The 11795-nt window shown below is 52.9% G+C and overlaps 1 protein-coding gene and 1 long non-coding RNA gene across 3 annotated transcripts in view; one reads left to right on the forward strand and one right to left on the reverse strand.

The window, feature by feature from the left end:
• TESC (tescalcin) overlaps positions 1 to 6232 on the reverse strand; it is a 59059-nt gene extending 52827 nt beyond the window's left edge. Inside the window, exon 1 of one of the 2 annotated variants that reach the window (XM_017529543.2) lies at positions 5949 to 6232. In XM_017529543.2, the coding sequence (XP_017385032.1) occupies positions 5949 to 6006 (58 nt within the window). In that variant the 5' untranslated portion in view covers positions 6007 to 6232. The remainder of the gene's footprint in view (positions 1 to 5948) is intronic. The other variant, XM_017529544.2, reaches the window with a different exon arrangement.
• LOC108305038 overlaps positions 6204 to 11795 on the forward strand; it is a 39581-nt gene continuing 33989 nt past the window's right edge. Inside the window, exons 1-2 of the long non-coding RNA XR_001825532.2 lie at positions 6204 to 6372; positions 7193 to 7385. This is a non-coding gene — a long non-coding RNA (uncharacterized LOC108305038). The remainder of the gene's footprint in view (positions 6373 to 7192; positions 7386 to 11795) is intronic.

Consider the following 11795-nt stretch of genomic DNA (forward strand, 5'->3'; position numbering starts at 1 on the left):
ACCAGGCTTTGGCGGACGACAGAACAGTGTGGAGCTGGCCAGTCTGCCCAGGCCCCATCAGAGTCTTCCTCCCCCTACGCTACAATTGTCGGGGTGCTCCCCTACCCCGCTCGAGCCCCTGAGCTTCCGGAGGGCAGGGACCGCATCTGGTCCACCCTGATAGCAGAATATGGCAAATGGTGAATGAGCCAAGGCCACGGTCTGGGACCACTTAAAGACTTGAGAACCCAAGAAGTATTGCCCAGGGGTGAGAAGGCAGGGGGAAAACCAGCGCCACCCCCACCAGCTGCCCTTGGCATTGCCCGTCCTCCCCGCCATCTCTGGTTCCCTCTCCAAATGGGATCAGACCAGGAATGGAACCTGACTCTCTACTTCTTTTCTGTTTTTTTTGGAGACAGTCTCGCCGTGTCACCCAGGCTGGAATGCAGCGGCACCAACTCGTGGTCTCAAGTGAACCTCCTGCCTCTGCCTCCCAAAGTGCTGGGATTACAAGGCTGGAGCCACTGCAGCAGCCTTCGACTCTGCTTCTCATTATGATGCCTGTGGCCCTGGGCAGTCGCATCCTCTCGAGCCTCGATGTCTGCATCTGTAAGACGGGAAACCAACGGTGTTCCTGGGAGGGTTCCATCAGCTACTGCGGACCCACTGCCTGGCTCAGCTGAGCATCTGGTAGATGCCACGTGCCCGAGAAACATTCAACTACTGCCATCATCAGGTCTGAACTCTAGGTCTGGAGATTTTTGTTTTTTTCCTTTTCCTTCTGGCAGCTTCTTGGCATCGACATAGACATGCCTGCAAAGCTGTTTTGGAGCCTGAAGGAAAAAACAGACCCTCCACCTTTCCCAGAATCCTCCTATTGTTTCCTTTCCAACTCCAGAAGCAGACACGGATGGCAGGAGGTCAGGAAGTGGGGCCACCTCCAGGTCAGCTCAAGGTGGCGAAGGGGAACTGACTCACGGGAATGATTCCCAAGGAGCCTTTCTCTCGGTCAGGGCCCATTTTGCACCCCGGTCCACACACCAGGCACCACTCGGCTCCTGCCACCACCGAGGGTGCGTGGGGAAGGCGGTGAGCTCAAACACACCCCCGAGACGCCTTCCAACAGGCTTTTCATATGAATCTTAATAACTTAGGTGTGAGCTTTCTTGGCTCAGCAAAGATGCCTGGGAATACTCAGTTCTGGTTGAAATCAATCAATAAGACTCTAACAGGCAGCGAGAAGGAAGGTGGGCACGCAGACCTGACGATGCCCTGTGTGGGCAAGCTGCTGCTCAGGCATATTTTTGGTGAAGCTGGCTCGGTGCTGATGCCAAGAGGGTTCATCATGTAGGGAGGGAACCAGAGATGCTGGGAGGGCTGGCAGCCAAGGACAGCTGGTGAGGGTAGCACTGGGTTTTCCACCAGCTGCCTGTTCTGAACAATACACCTTGGGTTTTAAAGTCCCCGGGGACTGCGCCCCTTTAACATGAGCCTCTTGTGTTTTCACCGTGTACCACCAACTGCATGCAAAGGTGAACAAGGCATGTTCTTTCTGCTCTAGGGAGCTCCAAGTTTCGAGGGGGTAGCAAGTGACAGAGCTGACAAGTATAACACAGTGTGATGCCCGTTATTGCAGGAGGGAAGGAAGGAGCTCCAAGAGCCCTGAGGATGGGTGTCTAACTGTTAAAGGCTGGATGGAGAGATGGCTTTCTGGATGGGAGCAGCAGCTAAGCCAACCCCTGAACAATAACAAGCATTTGCTTCATAGAGAGAGAGAGTTAGGGCTGTGCGCAGTGGCTTATGCCTGTAATCCCAGCACTTTGGGAGGCAGAGGCAGGCGGATCACTTTAAGGTCAGGAGTTCGAGACCAGCCTAGCCAACATAGTGAAACTCTGTATCTACTAAAAATACAAAAATTAGCCAGGCATGGTGGTGGGTGCCTGTAATCCCAGTTACTCGGGAGGATAAGGCAGGAGAGTCACTTGACCTAGAAGGCAGAGGTTTCAATGAGCTGAGATCACGCCATGGCACTCCAGGGCGAGGCTGCATCGCAAAAAAAAAAAAAAAAAAAAAAAAGACAGGGTCAAGAGGAAAGGTTTGAGATCCTACCCTGGGTGGAGAAAGGTTCCCATATGTAACCACCTAATTGTGCACATCAAACAAAAACAGTGCTCCAGACAGAGGAACAGCTTGTGCAAAGGCCTGACGGTGAGAAAATATATGGGCACTTCTTTTTCTACTCCTTGTTGGTTCCTAGAAGTTCAAGTGGCAGCGACACACAGTGAAAGCATGCTGGCAGTAAGAAAGCGGCTTTGGGGCCGGGCATGGTGGCTCATTCCTGTAATTCCAGCACTTTCAGGAGGCTGAAGTGGGAGAACTGCTTGAGGCCAGGAACTTGAGGCTAGCCTGGTCAATGTGGCAAGACCCCTGTCTCTGCAAAAAAATTGAAGATGAGCCGGTGTGGTGGCACACAGCTGTAGTTGTAGCTACTGGGAAGGCTGAAGCGGGAAGATCGCTGGAGCCCAGGAGTTCGAGGTTGTGGTGAGCTTAATCATGCCCCCCCGCACTCCAGCCCGGGTGACAGAGCAAGACCCTGTCTCAAAAAATAAAAATTTAAAAATTCAGTAGAAAAACGAAAGTAGACTGGGGAATCCTATGATCTCCAATTCCTTCATTTAGCAGCTGTGGGGCAGCAGGCAAGCTGGCTTACGTCTCTGAGCCTCAGTTTCCTCATCTGTAAAACGGCCCTAACACTGCCTTCCTGGAGGATTATTACTCTAGAGTGTCACGTGAAGAGCACCAGCATGGAGCCTGACGCACGGCAGGTGCTTGGGGAATTATGTTCATTATCGCTATCCTCAGCCTGATCTTCCGGTCCTTTCTGGGTGGTGTTCTCAGAAAGGGACCAAGCTGATTCCTCCCCAGGAAGCCAGGGGTCATCTTGGTCCTCAGGGAGGCCGGGAGAGTCAGCAGCCGTGCGGGCTCAGCCTGTCCTCTGGCCACCTTACCCTGAGGCTCTTCTCCCTTTTTCTCAGGGAAGATTCCCAAGGGAACAGCTTTGGAGGAAGGACCCTGCCTGACCCACTGGGTCTCTGGGAGCTGAGACCCATGCCAAGCCAAATAGCCTTGCATGCATACCTACACAACTTACTGCATCCACACGACGACGTCAGGATCCAGGTGAGGGTACTGAGGCTCAGAGAGATAAAATGACTCGCCCAGGGTCATGTAACTGGGAGGGGTGGGACCAAGACTTAACTCTCAGTATGGCTCGGAGTGACCACGACATACAAAACTGTTTCAAGCATGGTCAGTAACAAACACATACACGTGTTTAGTCTAACTACTTCCCGTGTATTAACTCACTTAATCCTTCTCAACAACTTCAAGGAAGGTACTATGACCATGCCCATTTTATAGTAGATGAAACTGAGGCTCAGAGAGCATAAGTGACGTGTCCAAGGTACCTGACAAGACCCCTGAAACCAGGCTCCTGCCACGGCCTAAGCCCTGGTGACAGCTGTGTCCTCATGTCCTGTATTCTCATTTACTGTTGCCAGCTCGTCCCTGCCACAGGGCCTCCACATTTGCTGTCCCCTCAGCCTGAGATGTCCTTTCCACTGATTTACCGACCCCTGGCTCCTCCTTACTTGGATTTCTGTTCCATTATCACCTCCTCAGGGAGGTCCTCCAGATCCACCCTAAAACTCCATTCTCATGCCACCCCGCTGTGCCTCATTCACAGTTTAACACCTATGGGGTGTTTAGTTTTTAACTGTGTGTCCGCCTCCAGGAACAGCGGCCTCTCTGGGCCATCTCTAAATCCCCAGCCCCTGGTCTATAAATATTTGCTAAGTGGGTAAAAGTGACCAGATTATGCAGTCCCTTTCAGAGGACTGAGGGCAACTTTCCACCAACCTAAAGTTCCACCTACCTAGTCTGGTCTAACCTCAGAACCTCCTCTCCCACCCTCTCCATCTCCCTTTGGGTTATGAAATCTGAGCTCGGGGCAACACGAAGGGAAGCCGCTGCAGCTACATCTAAGAAGGTTACAGAGCAGGAACACAGCATCTGTCATCCCAGTGGGAGGCTGGACCCAGGAAACTGACAAGACTCCCAGCATGCTCTGCAGCCCCTCCTCCCCATCAAACCCAGGCACAGGCAGAATTCCCGAGTGCCCTGTGGGCTGCCGGAGAGCCCACCCTTCCAGGGGGGATCCCCACCACAGAGAACACCCATCAACACCCATCCAGATCCAAAGCAGTGGGAGGCTGGAAGAGGGCACGTGAGAAATAATAAAACCAGGAGAGACCTAGGCAAGTAAGAACTAGAGGAATCCCTCCTTTCTCTCTCATAAATCTTCAGATTGAAGCGCATAAAACTTTTTATAAGTGAAATATTCAACATAGTTCAAAATGAACTTATAAAGAAGTTTACAGAGAAAAAGCTGTCTCTTCATCCCTTCCACTCCCCCCCAACCCCATAACCCACACCAAGTATCCATTTGTACTTTCTGGTGGATTCTTCCAGTCTGCAAATATAGCAATTACCAATGTATACTCTAAATTTCCCCCGTTTACATTTTCTATTTCTTTTTACTTTGCAGCTCCAGCTCAAAGGATCCTTTTTAAAAGAAAAAGAAAACGAAAAAAGGGTACCATATTAGATATGCCACCCGCCACACCTTTTACTTCCCTAGTTGGATATAATTCTACATTTCTACACAGGAGAGAGATACAGATATAGATGTGTAAGTGTGGGCATACACACGCAAGTTATTAATGGTTTTCTGCAATTCTCCTCCCATTCTCCAGGAAAGGGGTGTTTAGATTGGAGGTCAAGAGGGGTTGCTTTTCAGCTGACGCACAAACGGCAGGGCCACCCTCTCTTGGTGGTCAATATTAGACGCTGGTTCTCTGCACTTTAAGGAGGTGCCAGGAGCTAGCTCTTTCCCAAAATATCTGCAGCTCCCATTTCCTGAGCGTCCACCCGGTACTAGGAGAACTCTTTAACACATAGAAGGAAAGCTGAGAATCAGAGAGGTAAAGTGACTAGCCCAAGGTCACACAGCCAGGAAGTGGAGCTGGCAGGATTCACTGCCAGTCTGTCCCTCGCTAAAGCCGGTTTGCCCACACACCTGACCCCCTCCCACGGTCTCCAGTCCACACCCTGGTCCACAGCCGGTGGCAGAACCGGCCACGCCGAAGTCAGGGCCCAAGGCCAAGTCCCCAGCCCGGCTGAACTCGGGGGTACAAGCGCTTTCTCCGCCATTTCCCTGCGGGCAACTCGGCCCGGCCTCCCAGGGCGCCCCGCCCGCGCCGACGCGGGGCGCGCAACCTTTGCAGGTCCGGGGAGACCAGCGAACCCAGGGGAGGACGCCGGGCTCCGGGCAAAGTGCTCTGCGGCAGCTGCCTCGCTTAAGCCCTCCAGCCACCCGTGGGGGTGAGGCCATCTGAACCCATTTTACAGATGCCAGGACGAAGGCAGGCGCGGAGAACAGACTCTCCCGCCTAAGGTTACCCGGCTGGGGAGCGTCGGAGCCCGGCTTCCACTCGGGTCCGCCGACTTCAAAACTTTCCGCCCCTACGCTCGCGAATGCAAAAGATTCTCAGGTGCGGCGCGCGAGCCCCAGCCGGGCTGCCGGAGGCGCTCGCCCGCCCGGCCGGAGGCACCTGCCCTGCGTTTGGGAAGCCCGGGCCCTGCTCCCTCCCCGGTCCGCAGTCCCCCAGGCACGGAGTTCCCGGGCCAGTCCGAGGCTGAGCGGCTGCGGCACTGAGCTTCTCAGCGGAGCTCCTCGTCGCAGCCGGCGAAGTGGCAGGCGGGGACCCATTTGAAAGAGGAGGAGACTGAGGCGCAGAGAGGGCCCGCCACTGGCCCAAGGTCACACAGCGCGGCGGCGGGCCGGGACCCCAGCAGTGGCCGTTCGGAGGTCCTGTCCCGGTCCCCGCGCCGCCCCCGCGGGTACTCACAGCCGGTCTTGCCCTCGAGCTCCCGCACCTCCTCGGACGCGGAGTGGGCAGCGCCCATGGTGCCCGCGGCGGGGGCCCCGGGCGCGCGTCCCTCGCAGGCCCCGCGCCGGCCTCGGCTGCGCAGCGGCCGGACTGGCCTCGGGGCTGGCCTCGGGTCCGGCCTCGGGTCGGGACGCCGGGGAAGGCTCGGAGCCGCGGGTTCCGCGTGGGGCCGAAGCGCGGCCTTATATATAACGGCTAAGGGCGGCGCGCCGCGGTCCTAGCGCACGCCGGTTTCGCGCACTGCGCGGCTAGGGGAGCGCCCCGCCCCGGCCCGGAAACCGCCGGGAGGGGGACCCCGGAGCCCACCGCCTTGGGTTCTCAGTCAGTGCAGCAGCGGCCACGTGCCTCGCCCATTCCGCATCCCTGCTGGATTTGGAAGCAGGTGTGAGCAAAGTTGGGGGCGTGGGTAGGAGGAGTGGGACCCCTGGGGGTGCCATGCCCACCCCCAACCCATCCCTCCTCACATCCTCCAGACCTTAGGAGGAAAACTCCACTGAGACAGTCTAGGAGGTCAGAGAGCAGGAATTAGCTCTATGGAGAACAGCAGTAATAATAATCCTATCTGAAGGTGCACCATGCGCTTTGGTTTATTCCAGGGAAGCCCCAGCACCCTTCTGAGGTGAACACATCCACGTGGCGGCCCGTGTGGGCCCTGCACAGCCCGGTGGCTGAAGGGCACCTCAAACTGCAGGAGCAGGCTGGGCGCAGTGGGTGACTCACGCCTGTAATCCCAGGACTTTGGGAGGCCAAGCCAGTAGGATCACTTGAGCTCAGGAGTTCAAGACCAGCCTGGCCAACATGGTGAAACCCAGTCTCTACTAAAAACTCAAAAATTAATCCAGCGAGGTGCCACATGCCTGTAATCCCAGCTACTCCCGAGGCTGAGGCAAAAGAATCGCTTGCACCTGGGAGGTGGAGGTTGCGGTGAGCTGCGATCTCGCCACTGCACTCCAGCCTGGGCAACAGAGCAAGACTGTCTCTCACCATCACCAAAAACAACAACAGCAACAACAACTGCAGAAGCGGGCCCAGGAGGCTGCATTTGGGGCAAACTGTGGGAGAGAAGGCGATGCCAGTGGTCCCCATGCCCGCTAGGGAAGTCCTGGGTTAAGAAGGCTTAAGGGGCTGGCTCTCCATCCAGGTCGGGTGACCGGGGCCAATACTGTTGCCTGTCTAACATGATTCCTCCTCCTTAAAATAAGGATAAGTTAATAAGAGGTCCACCAAAGGGCCTGGCATGGACACAGCACAAGGTCACAGAGGCTGGTGGGTGCTATGGAATCTTGTCCGCTGGAGAGGCACACAGCCAGGGCAGAACGTCAGGGTCAAGGCTCTGCTGTTCTGAAGGCTCTACAGTGCTTAGTGACACCACCGTCAATGACCGTCAGGTATCAGGTCTGTTCTGAACACTAGGCTCAATGATAAATGTTGGGGGGGAAGGGAGACAGGGTAGCGGCAGGAGTTTTTCAGTGCCCACGGAGGGGACTTGCGTGGACCCACCTTCATCAGTTTCACAGGCTGCTGAGAAGGGAGCTGCTGAGAACTGCTGTTCATTCCTGCAGACTGCAGGCTCAAGCCAAGGGTCCCAGCCCTTTCCAGGGGTAGGGGCTGACTTTCAGAGCCACGAGGTAGAGGGTGGGGGTTGGTCCTAAAACCTCCTAGAGCAGCAGAATCAGTCCCTTCCTGGCTGCAAATCCAGCTCTGGCCAGGTGCAGTGGCTCATGTCTGTAATCTCACCACTTTGGGAGGCTGAGGCAGGAGGATCGAGCCCAGGAGTTTGAGACCAGCCTGGGCAACATAGCAAGACCCCATCTTTACCAAAACTTAAAACTTTTAAAAAATAAGCTGGTCACAATAATGTGCACCTGAAGTCCCAGCTACTTGGGAGGCTGAGGCAGGAGGATCGCTTGAGCCCAGGAGTTAGAGGCTGCAGTGAGCTATCATTGCACCATTGCACTCCAACCCAGGCAACAGAGAAAGACCCTGTCTCTAAAACAAAAAGAAAATCCAGCTTCCTCTTACACTGCCTGTCTGCACTCATAGAGCTAAGGCAGCACCTGCAATCTGCACTTTAAAGCACTCTCCAGAGAGCAGTGCAAGACCCGATCAAGGTGGACTGGTCTGAGCCGGCTGGACAGCTGACCTAGGGACTCCATTTTGGGTTAGAAGGATTCTGGAAACATAGGAAGGCCTCTGCGATCAGGAAAAGGATCCTCAATACCCCTGGGAGTTCTGAGCCGCTGAGCCAACCAATTACATACAGCTGCTAGGAGCAATTTTATTCCAACTTAAAATGTCTGTTCCTGGAATTTTGTTATATTAAACTAGTCAAGAATTAAATGATGGAGCTGTCTGCTGGGGGGATAGGAAGTGGCATTCTCTGGACATCAGCCTTTCCTGCTTGGCACAGTTGCTCCCAGAGTTGGAGATAGTAGGGGTGGGGACAAAAACCCAGGGGCAAGGAGTGGGGCACATGGCTTCACTCTGCCTCTTGGGTAATCTCAAGGAAGCCAGTGGTATCTGTCCTACTGGGTCACCTGTCTACCCTGACTGACCCAGTGGCCACTCTTAGCTCTTAGTCAAGCTCTTGCACAATAACATTGTGAGGGTTAAATGCAGATTCATATATGTAAGGTGATTCATCATATATGTAAGGTGATTATGAAGGTTAAATGCAGATTCATATATGTAACGTTGTGAGGGTTAAATGCAGATTCATATACGGAAGGTGCTTAAAACTGTTCCTTTTGCCTGAAACTCCCTTCCACTTCCTCTTCCGACCTCAGTGGAAACTCACATCCTCAGGGAGGCCTTCTCAGAGTCCTCATCCCTTCTCCTGTGTCCACAGCCAAACAAGCCACCATTGCCAGCCAGCAGGGAGCTGGGAGGGAGGAAGTCTTGGGTAGGATGACAGAGAAGGATTTATTCCTAATCGCAGGGCTTGGAGAAGTAATCAGGAGATCCCTGGAGCAGCAGGTAGGAGGAAAAAACCAAGGCACAATTTATGCATTTGTTCAATCATTTATTCATTGCACGTTTATTAAGCACCTACTATGTTCAGGGCTTTGGCTGGGTCCTGGAGCCACAGCCAGGAATAAGATGCCACCTTCGCTCCTGAGGAACTCCTGGTGGGGGGAGGAGACAGACACACGGGCAGTGACAAGGCAGATGGGTAAACAAGGGCTGACGTGATGGAGCCCACAGAGATACGGAATGTTCAATCCGGAATGAGGCCCTGAGAGGCTGTGTTGTCTCAAGAGCTGAGCTTCAGGAAGTCCAGGACTGTCCCCAATTGTGCTCCTAAAGGGACATGGCAAAGCCAAATTCTGGGTGGACAGATGTCTCCATGTGGGCCCCTGCGGTGGCACCTACCATCTGCCTGGGCTTTGCCCTCGCCTGCCAATGCTGCACACACCAGCAGGGCGCCCTCCACACAAAGCCAGTCGCTGCCTGTTCTAGGACGTCATGGCTTTCATTCAAACCTACCAATGGCTCTGCAGGCGTCAATGGAGCAAGAAGCAAGAATGAGGTCTGCAGCTTTGTATGGATTTGTTGTCTAGAGCCCCGGAAGAGGGGCACCCTGTAGGGGGTGAGCTTTATCCCCCCCATATCACAGCATGGCTTTTGGAGGACTGAGAGACACTTTAGTCACCAGGCAACTGCATCTTTTCTCCCAGAGGACCTCCTCCGGGAGAAGCTGATTAAAAATAGTGGCCACAATTCATACACTTGGTCCCTGTGAAGCCACAAAGAGCAGCTGAGCCCAGAGATGGCCAGGACGGTCTTCAGTTGGCCTTCCCACCTTTCTGTCACAGAGGGCTATGGAACCATACTTGGGCAAGTTAACCTCTCTCATCCTCAGTTTCCCCAACTGTAAAGTGGCGATAACATTGTGAGGGTTAAATGCAGATTCATACATGTAAGGTGATTCATATATGTAAGGTGATTATGAAGGTTAAATGCAGATTCGTATATGTAACGTTGTGAGGGTTAAATGCAGATTCATATACGGAAGGTGCTTAAAACTGCCTGACATAGTAAGTGCTAGCCAGTGGTGAGCTGGTCAACAAGTTCTCTGAAAAGGGCAGGAGGGGAGGAAGTCCTAATCTGTAGCAGTTGCCAATCTCTTGTGTAGATATTCCTACCATAGTCAATTTCAAGTTACTGACAATTTAATAATAGGCTTGCAGAATCCCTGAATTTTGTTTTTATAGATACGGAGTCTCACTATGTTGCTCAGGCTAGTATCAAACTCCTGGGCTCAGAGGAGCCTCCTGCCTCAGCTTTCCAAGTAGCTACAAATACAGGTGTTCACCATCATGCCCAGCTTCAAAATCCCTAAATATTGAACCATTTGCTCTCGAAAGCACTCAAGTCTAGGAAACTATTGGCCGGGCGCGGTGGCTCACGCCTGTAATCCCAGCACTTTGGGAGGCCGAGGCGGGTGGATCACAAGGTCAAGAGATCGAGACCATCCTGGTCAACGCGGTGAAACCCCGTCTCTACTAAAACTACAAAAAATTAGCTGGGCATGGTGGCACGTGCCTGTAATCCCAGCTACTCAGGAGGCTGAGGCAGGAGAATTGCCTGAACCCAGGAGGCGGAGGTTGCGGTGAGCCGAGATCGCGCCATTGCACTCCAGCCTGGGTAACAAGAGCGAAACTCCATCTCAAAAAAAAAAAAAAAAAAAGTCTAGGAAACTACTACCCAGTTGACTGTGATATGTGCATTTGTGTATGCGTTCATGCATTCACTGTTGTGTGCCAGAAGTTTGGACACTACAGTGAAAGAGAGAGTCCCTGACCTCAGGAATCTCAAAGTATGCAAGGAAAGAGATGTGAACAGACTATCATGGTATGCTAGCTGGTACCAATGACTGCAGGGGCCTGGAGGAGAGGCACCCAGCACATCCCCATTTTATTGGTAGGAAAACCAAGGTGTTCCCAAAGGATTGTAAACCAGAATCAGAAAGTAGACTTGAAGATGTCTGAAGAGCAGTTTCTGTAATTCACCTGCCCCTTCTAATGGTTTAGTTTGGGGCAACTCCCAAGGCATGGTAATGTTCTAGGAGTAACAAGACATTTTTCTTAACATTTGGGCCACTGACCAAGAGATTTATGGGGACTTCAAGTACCATTGAAACCACATTTGCAAAAATTGTAACAGAAAGTTATGACTCTGAGAGAGATCTGATCTAACCAACCGTCATCCTGCCTCTAACCTCCAAAATGCCCTTGGTCATTCCTGGACTTGAGCCAAGCTAACTTTGGGAGAAATTTAATTTATAGTTTATTTTATTTATTTATTATTTATTATTTTTTGAGATGGAGTTTCACTCTTGTTGCCCAGGCTGGAGTGCAATGGCATGATCTCTGCTCACCGAAACCTCCACCTCCCAGGTTTAAGTAATTCTCCTGCCTCAGCCTTCCAAGTAGCTGGGATTACAGGCATGAGCCAGCACACCTGGCTAATTTTGCATTTTTAGTAGAGACTAGGTTTCTCCATGTTGGTCAGGCTGGTCTCGGACTCCCAACCTCAGGTGATCCGCCCGCCTCGGCCTCCCAAAGTGCTGGGATTACAGGTGTGAGCCACCATGCCCAGCTAATTTATAGTTTTAATGATAATAGCCCTTCCCCAAAATAAAACTGCCTTCACAAAACTAATGAAAGGCTACGAAGTGGTCGGGCACACAGGCTCATGCTTGTAATCCCACCACTTTGAGAGGCTGAGGTGGAAAACTGCTTAAGCCCAGGAGTTCAAGACTAGTCTGGACAACATAGTGAGACCCTGCCTCTACCAAAAAAA

This window comes from Cebus imitator, unplaced genomic scaffold (assembly GCF_001604975.1).
Source record: "Cebus imitator isolate Cc_AM_T3 unplaced genomic scaffold, Cebus_imitator-1.0 Scaffold59, whole genome shotgun sequence".
Lineage (NCBI taxonomy): Eukaryota > Metazoa > Chordata > Mammalia > Primates > Cebidae > Cebus > Cebus imitator.